The following is a 22,172-nucleotide window of genomic DNA, read 5'->3' on the forward strand; positions in this document are numbered from 1 at the left end:
TCAATACCTCTTAAGTGGCAAGTGTCAGATCTTTTCACTGTTAAAGGTGTCGCAATGACTGAGGCAAATTGCAGATATTTTATAGTTAGATTAGATTACCCTGATTCTAAAGTTCCATAAATCATTCAAATGCATTCTGAATATTTTGTCATTCGTTATTTTTCCTCTCAGTAACTGCAAATGCTAATACCCACAGTAACTGCTTAAATAGATTTTGTTTAAATGTTTCAAAACAGCATGATTATTTATTGATTTTATTTTGTTTTTTAATTTTTACATCAAGGCATTAACGTTTACACTTACATTTGTATTTGAAAGTCACAGTCCCTTCACTAAATACAGGTACGGATTTGATATAAAAGCAGAAAATGCTGGGTAAGTTCTGCATCTGTGGAGAGAGAAACAGAGTTAACGTTTCGAGTCCAATGTGACTCATATAGATGTACAGGGGTCATGTGGACTCGAAATGTTAATTATGTTTCTCTCTCCATAGATGCTGACAGACCTGCTGAGTTTATCCAGCATTTTCTGTAGTTATTTCAGATTTCCAACATCCGCAGTATTTTGCGTTTATTATCCACCTTGCTTCGCATTATCTCGATCAGTCCCTATTTTCTTCCTGGAACTCTTGAGGCAATTTATATTGCCTACTTCAATAACATTCCTTTGTAATTTATTCTCCAAACCTAGCTTTGATCTCCTGAGACAGGAAAGAGTTGCAGACCCGTTAGAACAGTGAATTATTTGGAGTTTTTGAATAGAACATTGTGGAGCTATTCTTAATAGAACTTATAAGCAAGAAGTTGGAAAGATGCTTAAAAGTACAGTAGATATCCTTTGAGTTTCACTTACCCTCTCCAGTAGTTTGTTCTTCAAGAAAGGCTTGACCATGTTGTAGGTTGTGGTGAAATACCAAGGTTGATGAATGAAGTACACAGCTTTAAACCGGGCAGGGAAGGAGTCCTGAACATTCAAAAAGCAGAACAAACGTGGAACAATTAAACTTTATTTGCTGTCACTTTCCTCACTGACTCTTCTAATAATAATCTAATAATAATCTTTATTAGTGTCACAAGTAGGCTTACATTAACACTGCAATGAAGTTACTGTGAAAATCCCCTAGTCGCCACACTCCGCGCCTGTTTGGGTACACAGGGAGAATTCAGAATGTCCAGTTCACCTAACAAGCACGTCTTTCGGGACTTGTGTGAGGAAACCGGAATGCCCAGAAGAAACCCATGCAGACACAGGGAGAACGTGCAGACTCCTCACAGACAGTGACCCAAGCAGGAATTGAACCCGGGTCACTCGTGCTGTGAAGCAACAGTGCTAACCACTGTGCTATCGTGCCGCCATCAAGCATCTCAATGCTTAGAGCTCGATGTTTAGAGCATCACTTTACAAATGAGCCAAAAATCAAACCATCAGCTTTTGTGATTCAGTCCTTCGAAATCTTTTGATCCCTCCTGATTTGTTTTTTAAGTCCAGCCCGTTTGAGTTAAATCGGATTGTGACGATGCCGCAAAGGTTTCAGATGCCTCCCTACCCACTTTCCAATTTCGGCTGAGCTGCTTTGGGGAAGTGGTGACTGGAGGTCTGGGACTCCCCAAGGAGGAGGTGGAGGGAAGGAAAAATCATAGGCCTTGACTGCCAAGTTCCTTCCAGTGGCAGGTTTGGAGCAGCACTGGTGGAAACACCTCAGCTAGAGGCTAACAACGCAGGCCAAGTGGAATGCGGAGAAATTAAGTTGGACCACAGAACAATGAGGATAGGGAGGGAAATTAGCTGGAAATGTAGTTACAAACTCTACCCACATAGACTCAAAACAAAATAATGTTCCTTTTTTAGAAGAGAAAAGGTGGGGGAAACATGATTCTTTCCTTGAATTGTCCGCACATATTTCCTTTTCGCAGAGAGCTGTCGACGCTGGGTAATTAGACATATTCAAGGCTGAGATAAGAGAAATTTTAAATCAGTAAAGGGATCAAGGATCACAGGATATGCTGGGAAAGTGGAGTTAAGGATGATTATACATCAAATCAGTCATGATCTCATTGATCGGTGGAGCAGACTCGATGGGCCAATGGCGTAATTCTGCTCCTGCGTGTTATGGTTTAAGGAAGACAGAAACAGGTGTAGGCCTTTTAGCCCCTGCCACCTGTTCTGCTGTAACACAGATATCTAAAGAACCATTCCCTCTGGCTAATGGCCAGCTACACTCACCTGAAGCATGTCTACCATTTTCTTGAGCTCTGAGGGCTTGATGCCAGAGGCTTGATGCATCGTAAATCCCTTAAAGTTTTCAATGATGCAAAATCCATTAATCTGTGTCTCCTCGTTCTCTAGAAGTTTCTCCAGGATCACACAATAAGCACGAAGGATCTAACAATGAAGAGAACTGCTCTAAATCACTTGCAATCATCTTCTGAGTCCAGTCGCTGAAAGAAACATTGGGGTGGATTTTACCTGCCGGCACCACTGCCAGGGCTATAAGTAGGGTGGGGGAGGAGCCCGCTTCAACAGGATGATAAAAGAAAATTACTGCGGATGCTTGAATCTGTAACAAATCCAGAAAATACTGGACAATCTCAGCAGGTCTGACAACATCTGTGGAGAGAGATGGGAGCGAATGTTTCGAGTCTGGATGATTCTTTGTCATCCAGACTCGAAACGTGAGCTCCCTTCTCTCTCCACAGATGCTGTCAGATCTGCTGAGATCGTCCGGTATTTTCTGTTTCCGCTTCAACAGGAAGTGGGACCCAGGGTGGCATTTTGCTGGCGGGCCCAAATTAAATGGCTGCTACCACGGCTGCCCGCTCTGTTAAGGAGGACTGGCAGCTCAGCAGCAACACTGGTGGCAAGCCATCTTTCCTGCTGCTGGCAAAATGATATGGCAGTGAAAAGACAATGGGCGCATCACCATCGCCTTCCCGTGCCTCTTTGCCAGCTTTCATGCATGTGGCCTGTCCCCCAAAGGGTTGGTAAAATTGAGCCCATTCTCTTAGCTGAATTCAGCTGCGATTTCCACCAATATCATTTCAATTGGTACAAATGCCGGTGAGCGTAACCATCAACCGAGGTTCCCGCTCCTGATTGCTATACATCAGGTCTGGACCTCAGAATGGCTCAGCTATGGTGTCCTCTCATGGTCAAATAGCCAGCTGACGACTTCCGGGTGCGGCGATGACCAGCTAAGTCGCACGTTTCGGCAGCTCCCGGTGGAAAGGACTTTTGGGCTCTTAATAGGAGCCCCAACGGCAATTTTAACGGCTAAAAACACTGTGCGGTAAACCAGAAGGGAATCCCCCCTGGACACGGATGGAAAAAGGAGAGGAAAGTGGCCGGATTGCGGTGGATCCTCTAGAGCAGCGGCCAAGAAGGCAGGCACAAAGCAAGATGGCGTCGGAAGGAGGCAGTTTAATATGGGGCCCTGACCAACAAGAGTTCCTGCGGCGTTGCGTGGAAGAACTTAAAAAGGAGATGAAGAAGGAGCTGCTGGCCCCGATATTACAGGTGATTGAAGGGCTAAAGGAGGAGCAAAAGACCCAGGAGCAGGAGCTTCGGGTCGTGAAGGCAAAGGCTGCTGAGAATGAGGACGACATACAGGGCCTGGTGGTGAAGACAGAGATGCACGAGGCACAACACAAAAGGTGTGTGGAAAGGCTGGAGGTGCTGGAGAATAATGCGAGGAGGAAGAATTTAAGGATTCTTGGTCTTCCCGAAGGTGCAGAAGGGGCGGACGTCGGGGCATATGTGAGCACGATGCTGCACTCGTTAATGGGATCGGAGGCCCCGACGGGCCCGTTGGAGATGGAGGGAGCCTATCGAGTTATGGCGCGTAGACCGAGGGCTGGAGAAATTCCTCGAGCCATAGTGGTGAGATTTCACCGATATAAGGACAGAGAGATGGTCCTCAGATGGGCAAAGAAAACTCGGAGCAGTAGGTGGGAGAACGCGGTGATCCGCATATATCAAGATTGGAGTGCGGAGGTGGCGAGAAGGAGGGCAAGCATTAATCGGGCCAAGGCGGTGCTGCACAAAAGGAAGGTTAAATTTGGAATGCTGCAGCCGGCAAGACTGTGGGTCACACATCAAGGGAAACACCACTACTTTGAAACGGCAGAAGAGGCGTGGACATTTATTGTCGAGGAGAAACTGGAATAAACGGGCTAGAAAAAGAACGTTTGGGACAAAGTGGTGGGGCGAATATGTGGGGTGAAAAGGGGGAAGAGCTGATTTCCCAAGTTGTCAATCCTGCGACCCTGTAACTTTTCTCTCTTCCCCATGTCGTGGGGGAGGGGGGGAGGGAGGATGAGGAGCTGGGGGCGCCGGCCATTGGGGGCGGGGCTAAATGGGAAGCGCGGGCTTTGTTCCCGCGCTATGGTAATCATGGCGGGAACAGGGAAGCAGGAAGGAGGGGGCCTCGCACAGTGGGAGCCGAGGTCACGGGGGGAAGCGGAGGTCGGCCAGTGTTTGCTGACTTCTGGGAGCAACATGGGGGGTGCAATTACGCTAGTGAGGGATCTAGCGGGGGGGGGGTTAACTGGGTTGTGCTGCTGAGGAGAAGGGGGAGCTGGTATGGGGTGGGGTGGTCGGGGCGGGAGGGCGCCGTTGGGGGGAGATACGGCTACGTGGGAACTGGGTGAGGAGCTGGATTGAAAAAGGAGATGGCTAGTCGACAAGGGGGGGGGGGGGGGTAAAGAGCCCCCCAACCCGGCTGATCACGTGGAATGTGAGAGGGCTGAACGGGCCGATAAAGAGGGCACGGGTACTCGCACACCTAAAGAAACTTAAGGCAGATGTGGTTATGCTGCAGGAGACGCATCTGAAACTGATAGACCAGGTCAGACTACGCAAAGGATGGGTGGGGCAGGTGTTTCATTCGGGGCTAGACGCAAAAAACAGGGGGGTGGCTATACTAGTGGGGAAGCGGGTAATGTTTGAGGCAAAGACCATAGTGGCGGATAGTGGGGGCAGATACGTGATGGTGAGTGGCAAATTGCAAGGGGAGGCGGTGGTCTTAGTGAACGTATATGCCCCGAACTGGGATGACGCCAACTTTATGAGGCATATGTTAGGACGTATCCCGGACCTAGAGGTGGGGAAGTTGGTAATGGGTGGAGATTTTAACACGGTGCTGGACCCAGGGCTGGACAGATCGAGGTCCAGGACCGGAAGGAGGCCGGCTGCAGCTAGGGTGCTTAAGGACTTTATGGAGCAGATGGGAGGAGGAGACCCCTGGAGATTTAGTAGACCTAGGAGTAAGGAGTTTTCGTTTTTCTCCTATGTCCACAAAGTTTATTCACGGATAGATTTTTTGTTTTGGGAAGGGCACTGATCCCGAAGGTGACGGGGATGGAGTACACGGCTATAGCTATTTCGGATCACGCTCCACATTGGGTGGACCTGGAGATAGGGGAGGAAAAAGAACAGCGTCCACCCTGGAGAATGGACATGGGATTATTGGCAGATGAGGGGGTGTGTTTAAGGGTGAGGGGGTGTATTGAAAGGTACTTGGAACTCAATGATAATGGGGAGGTTCAGATGGGAGTGGTCTGGGAGGCGCTGAAGGCAGTGGTTAGAGGGGAGCTGATATCTATTAGGGCACATAAAGGAAAGCAGGAGGGTAGGGAAAGGGAGCGGTTGTTGAAAGAACTTCTGAGGGTGGACAGACAATATGCGGAGGCACCGGAGGAGGGACTGTACAGGGAAAGGCAAAGGCTACATGTAGAATTTGACTTCTTGACTACGGGTAATGCAGAGGCACAATGGAGGAAGGCACAGGGTGTACAGTACGAATATGGGGAGAAGGCGAGCAGGTTGCTGGCCCACCAATTGAGGAACAGGGGAGCAGTGAGGGAGATAGGGCGGTGAGAGATGAGGAGGGAGAGATGGAGCGGGGAGCAGAGAGAGTGAATGGAGTGTTCAAGGCATTTTATGAAAGATTATATGAAGCTCAGCCCCCGGATGGGAAGGAGAGAATGATGTGCTTTCTAGATCAGCTGGAATTTCCTAAGGTGGAGGAGCAGGAGAGGGCGGGACTGGGAGCACAGATTGAGACGGAGGAAGTAGTGAAAGGGATTGGGAGCATGCAGGCGGGGAAGGCCCCGGGACCAGACGGATTCCCAATTGAATTCTATAGGAAATATATGGACTTGCTGGCCCCGCTACTGATGAGAACCTTTAATGAGGCGAGGGAAAGGGGGCAGCTGCCCCCGACTATGTCAGAGGCATAGTTATTTTCGGCTCCATAGAGGGACGAGGCAGGGATGTCCTCTGTCCCCGTTATTGTTTGCACTGGCGATTGAGCCCCTGGCCATAGCATTGAGGGGTTCCAGGAAGTGGAGGGGAGTACTCAGGGGAGGGGAAGAACACCGGGTATCTCTGTATGCGGATGATTTGTTGCTATATGTGGCGGACCCGGCGGAGGGGATGCCAGAGATAATGCGGATACTTGGTGAGTTTGGGGATTTTTAAAATTGAACATGGGGAAAAGTGAGTTGTTTGTGGTGCATCCAGGGGAGCAGAGCAGAGAAATAGAGGATTTACCGTTGAGGAAGGTAACAAGGGACTTTCAGTATTTGGGGATCCAGATAGCCAAGAATTGGGGTACATTACATAGGCTTAATTTAACGCGGTTGGTGGAACAGATGGAGGAGGACTTTAAGAGATGGGACATGGTGTCCCTGTCATTGGCAGGGAGGGTGCAGGCGGTTAAAATGGTGGCCCTCCCGAGATTCCTTTTTGTGTTTCAGTGCCTCCCGGTGGTGGCCACGAAGGCTTTTTTCAAAGAATCGAGAAGAGTATTATGAGTTTTGTATGGGCCGGGAAGACCCCGAGAGTGAGGAGGGGATTTTTGCAGCGTAGTAGGGACAGGGGGGGGGGGGGGGGGGTGGTGGCACTACCGAGCCTAAGTGAGTACTCCTGGGCCGCCAATATTTCAATGGTGTGTAAGTGGATGGGAGAAGAGTAGGGAGCAGCGTGGAAGAGATTGGAGAGGGCGTCCTGCAGTGGGACTAGCCTACAAGCTATGGTGACGGCGCCGCTGCCGTTCTCACCGAAGAAATACACCACAAGCCCGGTGGTGGTGGCTACATTGAAAATTTGGGGGCAGTGGAGACGGCATAGGGGAAAGACGGGAGCCTCGGTGCGGTCCCCGATAAGAAATAGCCATAGGTTTGTTCCGGGGAGAATGGATGGAGGATTTGGAGCATGGCAAAGAGCAGGGGTAGCACAATTGAGAGATCTGTTCGTAGATGGGACGTTTGCGAGTCTGGGAGCGCTGACGGAAAAATATGGGTTGCCCCAAGGGAATGCATTTCGAGGCAACAGGTGAGGGAATTCCCGCAGCTCCCGACGCAGGAGGTGCAGGATATAGTGATCTCAGAGACATGGGTGGGGGATGGTAAGGTGTCGGACATATATAGGGAAATGAGGGACGAGGGGGAGATCATGGTAGATGAGCTGAAAGGGAAATGGGAAGAAGAGCTGGGGGAGGAGATTGAGGAGGGGCTGTGGGCTGATGCCCTACGTAGGGTAAACTCATCGTCCTCGTGTGCCAGGCTAAGCCTGATACAATTTAAGGTGTTACACAGGGCGCATATGACTGGAGCACGGCTCAGTAAATTTTTTTGGGTAGAGGATAGGTGTGCGAGATGCTCGAGAGGCCCAGCGAATCACACCCACATGTTCTGGTCATGCCCGGCACTACAGGGGTTTTGGGTGGGGGTGGCAAAGGTGCTTTCGAAGGTGGTGGGGGTCCAGGTCGAACCAAGATGGGGGTTGGCTATATTTGGGGTTGCAGAAGAGCCGGGAGTGCAGGAGGCGAGAGAGGCTGATGTTTTGGCCTTTGCGTCCCTAGTAGCCCGGCGCAGGATATTGTTAATGTGGAAGGAAGCCAAACCCCCGGGTGTGGAGACCTGGATAAACGACATGGCAGGGTTTATAAAGTTAGAACGGATTAAGTTCGTATTAAGGGGTTCGGCTCAAGGGTTCACCAGGCGGTGGCAACCGTTCGTCGACTACCTCACAGAAAGATAGAGGGAATGGAAAAGAAGAAGACAACAGCAGCAACCCAGGGGGGAGGGGGGGGCGGGGGGGGAGGGGGAGGGGGAGGGGGAGGGGGAGGGGGGGGAGGAATCGGGCGGACTCTCAGGGATGTTATTGTATATGTATAGGCACTTGTTTTACGTAATGTATATTGGACTGTTGGATTGTATCTTTGGAGAGTATTTATTTTTGACAAGGCAGTTGCCATTTAGTTTTGTTTTTGTTTCTGTTCATATATTATTTATTTATTTGTTTAAAACTGGCCACTGTTATTTATATTGATTTATTGTTGTTTAAAAGAAACACTATGTACTGTTATGTTTGGCCAAAAAATCTTGAATAAAATATATTTTAAAAAAAATAAAAATAGCCAGCTGACAGGCTGTGTTTAGATCCCAGCTTCAATCACTGTTCTTTACAAAGTTATGCGATTTCAGCAGGGGTCACTTCAGAGGTACCACAGTCGAGTTCAGTTCCCCTGATTAGGGAAAGGAAAAAAAATTTCAGTCAGTTTTTCATATGATGTTGCTTTGCCCCCAACGGAAAGTGTGTGCGGATAACGGGGGTATGTCAGGTTGGGCAATGTCCTCCACAGCCTCTTGGTGCTCACTGCTAGGGTTCTAACAATGGAGAACAGCTACTTGGGTGGGGTGGTGGAGGGTAATTTTAACCCAGCAAGTCATGTCTATGAGAACCTGCAGCCCACTGATTTTAACATCCCCACCAGAATTTTGCAACCAGTACGGATGCTAAAACCTGAGGTGCCAGAGCTCCTGGAAAATGTGTTGTGCATATCATTTCTAAACCCTACTTTACATTGATTTCCTATGAATTCAATTGAGTCCCCAATAGCTATGCTTTCTAAGTGAAAAATATTCGTGCCAGTAGGCGATTTATTTCGAACCATGTGGCACATTCAATTATTAGGCTTCAGCACAGATAGAATTTCATTCTTCTATAGATTCATTATGTAATTCAAGCCTATTAAAAACAAGAATTACAGAAAACTTCACTCACCAAAATTAAGCTTACTTAGAAACAGAATAATAATAATCTTTATTATTGTCACAAGTAGGCTTATGTTAACACTGCAATGAAGTTACTGTGAAAATCCCCTAGTCGCCACATTCCGGTGCCTGTTCGGGTACACTGAGGGAGAATTCAGAATGTCCAATTCATCTAAACAAGCACATATTTCGGGACTTGTGGGAGGAAACCGGAGCACCCGGAGGAAACCCACGCAGACACGAGGAGAACGTGCAGATTCTGCACAGACAATGACCCAAGCGGGAATCGACCCCGGGACTCTGGCGCTGTGAAACAACAGTGATAACCACTGTGCTACCATGCCGCAGACACATTTGACTATACCATTAACTGCTGGTTACTGTCAGTGAATAGCGTGCACATCAAAGTAATTTTGAATGTGGGCTTAGATATAATGGCAGTGGCATACTTGTTCGTAGAGCCCCTTCCACTGCATAGCAGCCTAGCTCCAAAGTCAAACATCGGGGAACAGGTCCACACCAAGCAATGACTTAAAATATGGAGGCTCAGTTTTTGAGTACATTGGGCCATTTACTTCCAACATTTGGGTTCAAAGCCAGGAAGGTCTGAGGATCAATGTCCGGTCTGTTAGTCAACCTCAGCCACCGGTGGGGAAGAGGGGCATCACAAGTGGCCTCGCTGCCCTGGTCTCGGACGGAGGTATTGGCCACTTTTGAAGGTCTTTGGCGACTTGAATGTCCCGGGTGGATTAAGTTAAGCCAACCTGAACCCCAGGATGTAGGGATCCATCCACAGCACTCAGTCCCTTTAGGATTAAATCTGACAACCCCACTCAGAGAGGCAAGAGTTTAGAATGGAGAAGGGTCCCACAACTGCAATACAAAAGTAACTTTCTGTAAGTGGGTTTGAACAGAAGCACATTGTTAAAGATGATATGACAAAAGGGGAGTGGGTGCTTGATTCCAATGTCTTGCTCTCCAACGCAGATTTATCCCAAGCAAAACCCCACTAAAGCAAAAGTTATTTCGGAGATCCCCCCCCCAATCGTTAATCCAGAAAGTTTCCAAGCTTTCCAGGGACGCCTGCACCAGTGTCACGGGGAAATCGCCATTCATTTCTTCAGTGTCTGGCCTGCCTTGTGTCATGGTACAACTCCTGGGTAGGGTGACCAGCTGAAATTGAATGTAAGGTGGAAAAAAAAGACGGAAAATTAAGTAATTCTGGAAAAGTTCAGTATTAAACAGGCCAGTTATAGAACTTTGGCTTCATCGCAGAAGACAGTGGTTCCAACTTGAAAAACATTCAGTTGAAAGAAAGAGGAAAGAAAGTGCCAACCACTTATAGCGGGGGGGGGGGGGGGGGGCACGGTAGCATAGTAGTTAGCATGGTTGCTTCACAGCTCCAGGGTCTCAGGTTCAATTCCCGGCTTGGGTCACTGTCTGTGCGGTGTTTGCACTTTTTCCCCGTGTGTGCGTGGGTTTTCTCCGGGTGCTCCGGTTTCCTCCCACAATCCAAAGATGTGCAGGTTAGGTGCATTGGCCATTAAATTGCCCTTAGTGTCCAAAAAGGTTGTGTGGGGTTACTGGGTTACAGGGGTTGGGGTGGAGGTGTGGGCTTAGGTAGGGTGTTCTTTCCAAGGGCCGGTGCAGACTCGATGGGCCGAATGGCCTCCTTCTAAGATTCTATGATTCATTGTGCTACCATGCTGCACACCGCTAACCCCTGTGTTACCGTGCTCTCCAAATTATTTGCTGAACGCATTGAAAGAAGTCTCAAAAACGTTTCCCATGAATGCTGATTCCCGAAGCCAACTACCAGCACCTCGAATTATCCATCCCATAAACTGCTCATGTTTGACTGCAGACATTGTGTTGGTTGTTTGAGCTGAAGTTACCAGTGATACGCCCACTCCCCAGCATGGAACAGATAATAAGGAGTTACGTCACAACATTTTACCCCTGCCTCTTTCTGTCACCTCAGGGAACTGCGGCAATTGATTGCGCCAGCAACTCTTCCCAACCAAACTCGGGGAACTGAGATGAACAATGCGTCGAGGAAGAGCATGGTGCTGCAGTCATTGTTGCCGTCGAGTTAACTGCAAGTTCTCATGAGGAGAATCACAGAATGTGATGACCAAAACAATGGGAACATTCCCAGAATCCCATGCGACAGTAGCCAAGTTTGATGAAATCATTGTAAACCCAGGGGAGAGCCAGGGTTAAAGCGACTTAAATATGAGGTGCCAGAGTGACACTCCAGTGAGTTCTGGCACCACTCCACGCGTGCCCACCCCAGGAATATTTTTAAAACAATTTTGTTATCCCATCCATAAAGTTACAAAGCCAATGTGCAGAGTGGACAGCGCACCCGCCATTTAAACCATGCCGAAACATAAGGCCGCAACCCAGTGGGGGCCATTTTCCTCGGAGCTCTGGAGCATAAAACTGACGTTGCAGATCGCACTCCCATTACAGACAAAATGTCTGATTTCCATCAGCCATTGATGGCAAAGAAAAGTCAAGTCAAGTGGTTTTGATAATGGCTGCCGGCGCTGCAGGTTGTAAATGGTCCCTCTGGGCATCCATGGATTTTCCAAACTAATTCAAGAGAGCAGAAGAGATAATTAGAAGAACAACAGAAGTCAACTAAGAGTTTGAATGAACAAACCCTCTTCAGTTTTGTTTTGGAATAAGCTGAATGTTACCAGAGACTGGTTCGATTACCTCATCAAAAGTAATTTCCTCGTAATCCCAGTTCTCAATGTTAAAGAGCAATACGACACGGCCATACTTGTCTCGATTTTGGAGAATGCCCGGGTAACCTGCCTCAATAGTGCTGCGTACAGCCTCGGGTGTCAGGTTTTCAAAGAGCTCAGGATATTGTTCCCGAAAACGGACGTAACCTTCAGGAGAGAACAAATTGGAATTAATCAACCTCTTTGGCTAAGGGCAAGAGTTTGACAGCGCAATATTCAATACCTGGAAACAAAATTATGATAGATCTCTATCCCAGTTAGGCAGGAGAGCTTTTATTGTGTCTGTACCCTTCTCATAGAATTCCTACAGTGCAGAAGGAGGCAATTCAGCCCATTGAGTCTGCACCAGCCCTCCGAAAGAGCACTCTACCTAGGCCTGCCGTCACCCCATCCCCGTCACCTACCCTGCACATCTTTGGACACCAAGAGGCAATTTAGCATGGCCAATTCCACCTAACCTGCAGATCTTCGGCCAATGCGAGAAAACCAAAGCATCCGGAGGAAACCCACGCAGACATGGGGAGAACGTGCAAACTCCACACAGTCACCCAAGGTCGGAACCAAACCCGGATCCCTCGTTCTGTGAGGCAGCAGTGCTAATCACTGTGCCACCGTGCCGCCCATTTCTCCGATTGCACCTTCCTCAAAAGGTAGTCACTAATGAATCCAATAAGGAACGCGGGAGAAATGGGTAGGATTCTCTGGTCTCCGACGCCGAAATCGCGTTCGGCGATCGGCCGGAGAATCCACATTGGCTCCGAAATCTGGGGCAACGCTGTTTTCGCGATGCTCCGCCCCATTCAAAATGACATACCCGACGCTCCGCCCCCGACTGGCCGAGTTCCCGACAGCGTGCGTCTCTCATGCTATTTTTTGTCGGGAACTCGGCGTGGTGGCTGCGGACTGAGTCCAGCGCCAACACAGTCGGGGGAGAACCGATCCGCGGGCAGGGGGGCTTTGGCAGGGGCTGGGGGCACTGGTGGCTAGCCTGGCCAAAGGGAGACACTATTTGGAAGGCCGGGTTCGCACGCGGACAGCGTAATGTTGGACGGTGCGGCCGCTGCAGGCCGCCACCGTGCGCAACCATGCACCCGCCAATTCTCCGGCATATCGGCAGATAGAGCCGGGTGCTGTATGCAGCGTGTCTGCTACCCCCCCACCAGACAGGGGTGCGGTGGACAGTTTCCGCCGTTTTTTCGGTCGTAAAAAGTCCACCGTTCCCACGCCGCCGCCAGCACTTAGCCTCAGAGTTGGAGAACCTAGCCCAATGTCTTTACTCAGAGAGCGGTGAGAATGTGAAACTTGAGCCAAATAGCGGAGATGCAATTAAGGGGAAGCTACATCAGGGAGAAATACAAGTTAAGGGCGAGTTGAAGTAGTGTGGGAGGAGGTTCGTGCAGAGCATGAATACAGCATAGACCAGTTAGGCAAAATGGTCCACTTTTAGACTGCAAATTGCATGTAATTCTCGGACTGGTGAAACAGCAAGCCACTGGAAAGTGACCGTGTGCAAGGACAATGAGACTCACTATCAGAACCATTCTCCAGAGTACACAGACTATTGGTGAGCAATGCCACGGGAGATAATCAAGTTTTAATTCTTTGGTAAAGAATGTGTTTGCATTTTGTTTTTGTTTGTGTGTCAGCATTGTATCCTCTTCCTAGACTCATGCAGTTATTTCTTGCTTTGTTTGATCACTAGACAATGCCTGCCTGTGTCTCTCGAACAGTGAGATGAACCTTCACATTGAGGGGCCACTAATTAACCCAGAAAAGCTTTACTTTCCCATGCCGAAACTCTGGGTCATATCAGGAGTAATTACTCTGCAGCGGACATAAGAGACCTGTCTCCTCTTTAATGAGCATTCTCTAAGCCTCTGGCGGCTGAATTCTGTCTCCTCTCCTGATTAGGCTTCAATGAAGGGTCAAGACGTGTGCTGAGACCTTCCACAGAAACCAAAGCTATTCCTGGCTGCGATCCAACCTACGGTATGTGCTGCTGAGCTAGCCAGGATGAAGAAGGGGGACGGACAATTGGTCTTGTGCCCTTGAACGAGATAGATGAAAAAGGTAAGATCCTCCTCCGGATTGGTGTGTGTGGTGCCTCTACCTGGGGGGTCTTTATATGATAAAGAATCCAGATTTGGCTACAATGCCATTCAAAATCAAACGCATTTCCAGCACTTACCGACCAGATTCATACATGGAAAACCATTTTGGCAAACCATGCCGAGTGGGAAAACCTGGAAGGAACTCTGAGGGAACAAGTGGCAAAGTGTCAAAAGTCTGCCACCTTTCCAATGTATTGCCTCTCAGTGCCCTGTATATTATCTGGGGGGAAAGACTGAAGGTGGCCAATCAGGGGTAACTACACAGACTTTGTCACAGTACCGTTTCAGTGACCATTTGATGCTAAATCTGCATTTTATTGGTTGCGCAGCTCAACTGATGGCTGAACTGGGTCTGGGCGCTTCATTAACTGGGAACAACTTGAATTGATGTTCAATCACACCAGGAACAAGTTGATCGTCAGTTTGCGGTGCAGTGGAAAGAGAGCCGTGAAGACGAAACTACTCACATCTGACACTATTTCCGAGAATTGGTGATACGCCATCAATAAACTAATGTGCCAGGGGGATGGGAACCGATGGAGGAAGTCAGTGGGGACAGAAACAAAAGGCAGGAAGGGAGAGTGTGTAAAGCATGACCAGAGAAAGCAGGGCAGAGAGCAAGGAAGGTATACATTAAACTGCATTTATTTCAATGCAAGGGGCCTGACGGGCAAAGCGGATGAACTCAGGGCATGGACGGGCACATGGGACTGGGATATTATAGCTATGACTGAAACATGGCTAAGGGAGGGGCAGGACTGGCAGCTCAATGTTCCGGGGTACAGATGCTATAGAAAGGATAGAACAGGAGGTAAGAGAGGAGGGGGAGTGGCGTTTTTGATTAGGGAGAACATCACAGCAGTACTTAGAGGGGATATATCCGAGGGTTCGCCCACTGAGTCTATATGGGTGGAACTGAAAAATAAGAAGGGAGAGATCACCTTGGTAGGACTGTACTACAGGCCCCCAAATAGTCAGCGGGAAATTGAGGAGCAAATATGTAAGGAGATTACAGATAGCTGCAAGAATAATAGGGTGGTAGTAGTAGGGGACTTTAACTTTCCCAACATTGACTGGGACAGCCATAGCATTAGGGGCTTGGATGGAGGGAAATTTGTTGAGTGTATTCAGGAGGAATTTCTCATTCAGTATGTGGATGGACCGACTAGAGAGGGGGCAAAACTTGACCTCGTCTTGGGAAATAAGGAAGGGCAAGTGACAGAAGTGCTAGTGAGGGATCACTTTGGGACAAGTGACCATAATTCCATTAGTTTTAAGATAGCTATGGAGAATGATAGGTCTGGCCCAAGAGTTAAAATTCTTAATTGGGGCAAGGCCAATTTTGATGGTATCAGACAGGAACTTGCAGAGGTAGATTGGGGGAGACTATTGGCAGACAAAGGGACGGCTGGTAAATGGGAGGCTTTTAAAAATGTGTTAACCAGGGTGCAGGGTAAGCACATTCCCTTTAGAGTGAAGGGCAAGGCTGGTAGAAGTAGGGAACTCTGGATGACTCGAGATATTGAGACTCTGGTCAAAAAGAAGAAGGAGGCATATGACGTACATAAGCAACTGGGATCAAGTAGATCCCTTGAAGAGTATAGAGATTGTCGAAATAGAGTTAAGAGGGAAATCAGGAGGGCAAAAAGGGGACATGAAATTGCTTTGGCAAATAATGCAAGGGAGAATCCAAAGAGATTCTACAGATACATAAAGGGGAAAAGAGTAACTAGGGACAGAGTAGGGCCTCTTAAGGATCAACAAGGGCATCTATGTGCAGAGCCACAAGAGTTGGGTGAGATCCTGAATGAATATTTCTCATCGGTATTCACGGTGGAGAAAGGCATGGATGTTAGGAAACTAAGGGAAATAAATAGTGATGTCTTGAGAAGTGTGCATATTACAGAGGAGGAGGTGCTGGAAGTCTTAAAGAGCATCAAGGTAGATAAATCCCCGGGACCTGATGAAATGTATCCCAGGATGTTGTGGGAGGCTAGGGAGGAAATTGCGGGTCCCCTAACCGAGATATTTGAATCATCGGCAGCCACAGGTGAGGTGCCTGAAGATTGGAGAGTGGCGAATGTTGTGCCCTTGTTTAAGAAGGGCAGCAGGGAAAAGCCTGGGAACTACAGACCGGTGAGCCTAACGTCTGTAGTAGGTAAGTTGCTAGAAGGTATTCTGAGAGACAGGATCTACAAGCATTTAGAGAGGCAAGGACTGATTCGGGGCAGTCAGCATGGCTTTGTGCGTGGAAAATCATGTCTCACAAATTTGATTGAGTTTTTTGAGGGAGTGACCAAGAAGGTAGATGAGGGCATTGTAGTAGACGTTGTCTACATGGACTTTAGCAAAGCCTTTGACAAGGTACCGCATGGTAGGTTGTTGCAGAAGGTTAAAGCTCACGGGATCCAGGGTGAGGTTGCCAATTGGATTCAAAATTGGCTGGACGACAGAAGGCAGAGGGTGGTTGTAGAGGGTTGTTTTTCAAACTGGAGGCCTGTGACCAGTGGTGTGCCTCAGGGATCGGTGCTGGATCCACTGTTATTTGTGATTTATATTAATGATTTGGATGAGAATTTAGGAGGCATGGTTAGTAAGTTTGCAGATGACACCAAGATTGGTGGCACAGTGGATAGTGAAGAAGGTTCACTTAGGATTGCAACGGGATCTTGATCAATTAGGCCAGTGGGCCGACGAATGGCAGATGGAGTTTAATTTAGATAAATGTGAGGTGATGCATTTTGGCAGATCGAATCAGGCCAGGACCTACTCAGTTAATGGTATGGCGTTGGGGAGAGTTATAAAACAAAGAGATCTAGGAGTACAGATTCATAGCTCCTTGAAGGTGGAGTCGCAGGTGGACAGGGTGGTGAAGAAGGCATTCGGCATGCTTGGTTTCATTGGTCAGAACATTGAATATAGGAGTTGGGACGTCTTGTTGAAGTTGTACAAGACATTGGTACGGCCACACTTGGAATACTGTGTGCAGTTCTGGTCACCCTATTATAGAAAGGATATTATTAAACTAGAAAGAGTGCAGAAAAGATTTACTAGGATATTGCCGGGACTTGATGGTTTGAGTTATAAGGAGAGGCTGGATAGACTGGGACTTTTTTCCCTGGAGCGTAGGAGGCTTAGGGGTGATCTTATAGAGGTCTATAAAATAATGAGGGGCATAGATAAGGTAGATAGTCAACATCTTTTCCCAAAGGTAGGGGAGTCTAAAACTAGAGGGCATAGGTTTAAGGTGAGAGGGGAGAGATTCAGAAGGGCCCAGAGGGGCAATTTCTTCACTCAGAGGGCAGTGAGTGTCTGGAATGGGCTGCCAGAGGTAGTAGTAGAGGCGGGTACAATTGTGTCTTTCAAAAAGCATTTAGATGGTTACATGGGTAAGATGGGTATAGAGGGTTATGGGCCAAGTGCGGGCAACTGGGACTAGCTTAATGGTAAAAACTGGGCGGCATGGACTGGTTGGGCCGAAGGGCCTGTTTCCATGCTGTAAACTTCTATGATTCTATGATTCTATGAATGAACACACGACGAGTGGTGAACGTAACTGAGGCTTTAATAAACTAAACGAATAGCCTCCTGGCCTCGGATCCCGAACTGAGGCAGCGGTGGAGACGAGCCACCTTTATACCGAGCCTGAGGGAGGCGGAGCCAGCAGGCAGTAGTTTACCACATTACATATAATACAGTGGCAGTTTACCACAATATACATATTATATACTACAGTGGTTAGGACCCAGCAGGGACAAGCCCAGGCATGTAACAGTACAACAATACAATACAATACAGTGGTTTACCACAATTGGTCAGTGCAGAATCAACTCAACTCAGCGAGGTATCTCTAAAATGTGTCAATGAGCTGGGCCCTGATGCCTCCACTCCTCTTAATCAACCCGGCTTCACCCCTCACCTTTGAGAAGATCGTAAGCCCTTTTCACCTCATATTTTCTTGCTCTAACAAATCGCAGGAAGAAGGAATCGTCTTTGTCCTTTGTCTTTTCAAACACAGTCTTGCAGAAGTCCTCTCCAGTCTCAGCCGATTCGAGAACGAGATTTTGAAGTTCTTTCACACATGCCACCCGTTTCTCGTCTGTCTCGTTCAATTCATCCTTTGCCTTTGAAAAGGAAAGGAAAGCTACCGTCATCATTCGGAAGTTGGCAGCATCTAAAAGTCCGTCCTGGACTGGAAACAAGTGGGCTTTCTCGTGCCTACACCGAGGGGGAAATTCTGATCCCAAATTGCTTAGAATGGAACTTGGAGAGGAAAAGGCAAAATGGGTAATGAGTCAGTCTGTCTCATTCTTGTGCATTTCCGAATGACCAATTCAGAACAGTGCCGGATTTTGCCTCCAAACAGACCACTTGCCCAGTGACCAATATTTAGGAATGGTTCAAGACTTTTAAAAGAAGGGAGAAAATAATTTTAAAACTCCAAGACTTTAAAAAAACGAATGTCATTCCTTTTTAACGTTATTGACAAAGCACAGGTACCAGACAGGTCGAGTCCTAGAATCCGTTTTCAAAGCAATACTGATTGGATTCAAAGTGCTTGTTATGTTGGGTCAGTACTCAATCAGAACTGCCCTGATGGTGCGGGTGTGTGTAGGGGGTGAATTGAGTGGGTGTGTGGGGGAGGGGGTGAGGGTGGGGCAGGGGGGTGGGTGTGTGGTGGGAGGGGACAGGGCAGGGGTGCGTGTGTGAGGGAGGGTATGTGAGGGATGGGGTGGGGGCATGGGGACGCAGGTGTGTGGGGAGTGGGTGGGAGTGTGTGTGTGGGGAGTGGGCGGGTGTGTGTGTGAGGAGTGGGCGGGGGGGGTGTGTGGGGAGTGGGCGGGGGGGTGTGGGAAGTGGGCGGGGGTGTGTGTGTGGGGAGAGGTTGGGTGTGCGTGTGTGGGGAGTGGGCGGGGGTGTGTGTGTGGGGAGAGGGCGGGGGTGAGTGTGTGGGGAGTGGGCGGGGGGGTGTGTGGGGAGTGGGTGGGGGTGTGTGTGTGTGGCGAGTGGGCGGGGGTGTGTGTAGGGAGTGGGCTGGGGTGTGTGTGTGGGGAGTGGGTGGGGGTGTGTGTGTGGGGAGTGGGTGGGTGTGTGTGTGGGGAGTGGGCGGGGGGGGTGTCTGGGGAGTGGGTGGGTGTGTGTGTGGGGAGTGGGCGGGGGTGTGTGTGTGGGGAATGGGTGGGGGGGGGTGTCTGGGGAGTGGGTGGGTGTGTGTGTGGGGAGTGGGCGGGGGTGTGTGTGTGGGGAATGGGTGGGGGTGTGCGTGGGGAGTGGGCGGGGTGTGTGTGTGGGGAGTGGGCGGGGGAGTGTGTGTGGGGAGTGGGCGGGGGTGTGTGTGGGGGGAGTGGGCGGTGGTGTGTGTGAAGGGAGTGGGCGGGGGTGTGTGTGTGGGGAGTGGGCGGAGGTGTGTGTGAAGGGAGTGGGCGGGGTGTGTGTGTGGGGAGTGGGCGGGGGAGCGTGTGTGGGGAGTGGGCAGGGGTGTGTGTGGGGGGAGTGGGCGGGGGTGTGTGTGGGGAGTGGGTGGGTGTGTGTGTGTGGGGAGTGGGCGGGGGTGTGTGTGGGGAGTGGGCGGGGGGGTGGGAAGTGGGCAGGGGGGGTGTGGGGAGTGGGAGGGGGGATGAAAGTGGGCAGGGGGGTGTGTGGGGAGTGGAAGGGGGGAGTGGGCGGGGGAGTGGGCGGGGCTGTGTTTGTAGGGAGTGGGCGGGACTGTGTGTGTAGGAAGTGGGCGAGGGTGTGTGTGTGGGAAGTGGGCGGGGGGGGTGGGAAGTGGGCAGGGGGTGTGGGGAGGGGTGCGTGCGGGTGTGTGGGGAAGGGAGTGGGTAATTGTGTGTGGGGGTGGGGCCAGGGGTATGTGGGGAGGGGTGCATGCAGGTGTGTGGGGGAGGGGGTGGGGGTGAAGGTGTGTGGGGTGGGGCCGGGGGGGGTGTGGGGAGTGGGTGGGGGTGGGGGTGTGGGTGTGTGTGTGGGGAGTGGGCGGGGGTGTGTGTGTGGTAAGTGGGCGGGGGGGTGGGAAGTGGGCAGGGGGTGTGGGGAGGGGTGCGTGCGGGTGTGTGGGGAAGGGAGTGGGTAATTGTGTGTGGGGGTGGGGCCAGGGGTATGTGGGGAGGGGTGCATGCGGGTGTGTGGGGGAGGGGGTGGGGGTGAAGGTGTGTGGGGTGGGGCCGGGGGGGGTGTGTGGGGAGTGGGTGGGGGTGTGTGTGTGGGGAGTGGGCGGGGGTGTGTGTGTGGGGAGTGGGCGGGGTGGGTGGGAAGTGGGCGGGGGTGTGTGTGGGGAGTGGGGCGGGTGGGGAGGGAGTGGGCGGGGGGGTGTGTGTGTGGGGAGTGGGCGGGGGTGTGTGTGTGGGGAGTGGGCGGGCGGGTGTGGGAAGTGGGCGGGGGGGTGTGTGGGGAGTGGGAGGGGGGGTGGGGAGGGGTGCGTGCGGGTGTGTGGGGAGAGGGAGTGGGTAATTGTGTGTGGGGGTGGGTGCATGCGGGTGTGTGGGGGAGGGGGTGGGGGTGAAGGTGTGTGGGGTGGGGCCGGGGGTGTGTGGGGAGGGGTGCTTGCGGGTGTGTGGGGAGAGGGAGTGGGTAATTGTGTGTGGGGGTGGGTGCATGCGGGTGTGTGGGGGAGGGGTTGGGGGTGAAGGTGTGTGGGGTGGGGCCGGGGGTGTGTGTGAGGAGTGGGCGGGCGGGTGTGGGAAGTGGGCGGGGGTGTGTGTGGGGAGTGGGAGGGGGGGTGGGGAGGGGTGCGTGCGGGTGTGTGGGGAGAGGGAGTGGGTAATTGTGTGTGGGGGTGGGGCCGGGGGTATGTGGGGAGGGGTGCGTGCGGGTGTGTGGGGAGAGGGAGTGGGTAATTGTGTGTGGGGGTGGGTGCATGCGGGTGTGTGGGGGAGGGGGTGGGGGTTAAGGTGTGTGGGGTGGGGCCGGGGGTATGTGGGGAGGGGTGCGTGCGGGTGTGTGGGGAGAGGGAGTGGGTAATTGTGTGTGGGGGTGGGTGCATGCGGGTGTGTGGGGGAGGGGGTGGGGGTTAAGGTGTGTGGGGTGGGGCCGGGGGTGTGTGGGGAGGGGTGCTTGCGGGTGTGTGGGTAGAGGAGTGGGGTGAAGGTGTGTGGGGGAGGTGGTGGGGTGAAGATGTGTGGGGTGGGGTTGGGGGGGTTTCTGGGAGGGCTGGGTGGGGGTGGGGTGAATGCAAAATACTTGCCTCGAGACACTCCTGCACTTACTGTTTGCAGCTTCCCACCACTTGCAGAACTAAACGTATGACATGACTGCTGCAGCAGGCTTAAATATCTGCTCTGATTACTCGTAAGATCCCAGAAAGGAAGATGATCATTATACATGATTCCGTCCATTAAAATTACTTGGTTAAACTTTGAACCTTTCATCATGTCAAACAGCACTCAGATAGCCTGCTCCATGACACTTAAACAAACCAGATGGTAAATGAAGCTCTAATCCTGGCTATTCTTGTCCTGTCTCCCTCTTGTCCTGACATAATGTGTGACTCCCATTTCAAAGGATAATAAAGATAGTCCTGTTAAAGGGCAATTATCTGTGTAGATTTGACAAGAAACGGCTTCCTCACTGTGTACTGCCTCGTAAGTGGAAGATACATTTTTCAGATTTCTACTTTGAAGGTCTTGGTGCCTTTTGAACTCGCGTTTGGGACTATAGGGTGGACCACAAGCAACTAGGTAAATGGTTGCAGCCCTCCCCCACGATTGCTGAAACAAAATAAATCCATAGAAGTCTGCAGCCAATCTGGGATCCATCCAGATCTAGACTGTGAGAGCAGCCAGAGATTACTGATGCGCTGAATTACAATAATTCTACATGAGACAAGCCTTGAGAGAATTACATTGAACTGGGGCCATTCGAGTCATCCAGAGTTCATTCTGTTGCTTCCCAGTAATGTAGCCACAATCTCCGAAATTGAGCCTGACCATCGAAAGGGATTATATAAAATCCATTCCACCCTCACATCTGAAGAAACCTGACCAAATTTTAAATATGTTTTAGAAGCAGCGAGGAAAACCAGGAACTTCAAATAAGTGAAACAAGCTGGACAGTCAGAGGCCTGTTGTTCCATGGGATTCCTTCCTTATTAATAAAATAGAACAAACCAGGAGCTTAAATCATGACTAAATTTCACAGCAGTATTATTTTCCAAATGTTTAAAAAATGAATCCAGTGGAGGATTTGTTGGGCAAAGTTACCTGGAGGAATTCATATTTCTATGTCTGTGCAGTGCATATAATCATACAAGCTGT

The 22,172-nt window shown here is 50.3% G+C and overlaps 2 protein-coding genes across 6 annotated transcripts in view; one reads left to right on the forward strand and one right to left on the reverse strand.

The window, feature by feature from the left end:
- The window catches only part of LOC140387435 (monoacylglycerol lipase ABHD2-like), a 187,346-nt gene that overhangs the window by 135,585 nt on the left and 29,589 nt on the right, over positions 1–22,172 (forward strand). The window lies entirely within an intron of this gene.
- Positions 1–22,172, reverse strand: part of LOC140387436 (retinaldehyde-binding protein 1-like) — a 62,497-nt gene that overhangs the window by 6,619 nt on the left and 33,706 nt on the right. For all 5 annotated transcript variants that reach the window (XM_072470544.1, XM_072470543.1, XM_072470541.1 and 2 more), the window contains exons 4-7: positions 17,843–18,047; positions 11,781–11,959; positions 2,224–2,382; positions 853–963 (exon numbers count right to left, since the gene is read on the reverse strand). In XM_072470544.1, coding sequence (XP_072326645.1) covers positions 853–963; positions 2,224–2,382; positions 11,781–11,959; positions 17,843–18,047 — 654 coding nt within the window. The remainder of the gene's footprint in view (positions 1–852; positions 964–2,223; positions 2,383–11,780; positions 11,960–17,842; positions 18,048–22,172) is intronic.

Source organism: Scyliorhinus torazame, chromosome 12 (assembly GCF_047496885.1).
Source record: "Scyliorhinus torazame isolate Kashiwa2021f chromosome 12, sScyTor2.1, whole genome shotgun sequence".
Classification (NCBI taxonomy): Eukaryota; Metazoa; Chordata; class Chondrichthyes; order Carcharhiniformes; family Scyliorhinidae; genus Scyliorhinus; species Scyliorhinus torazame.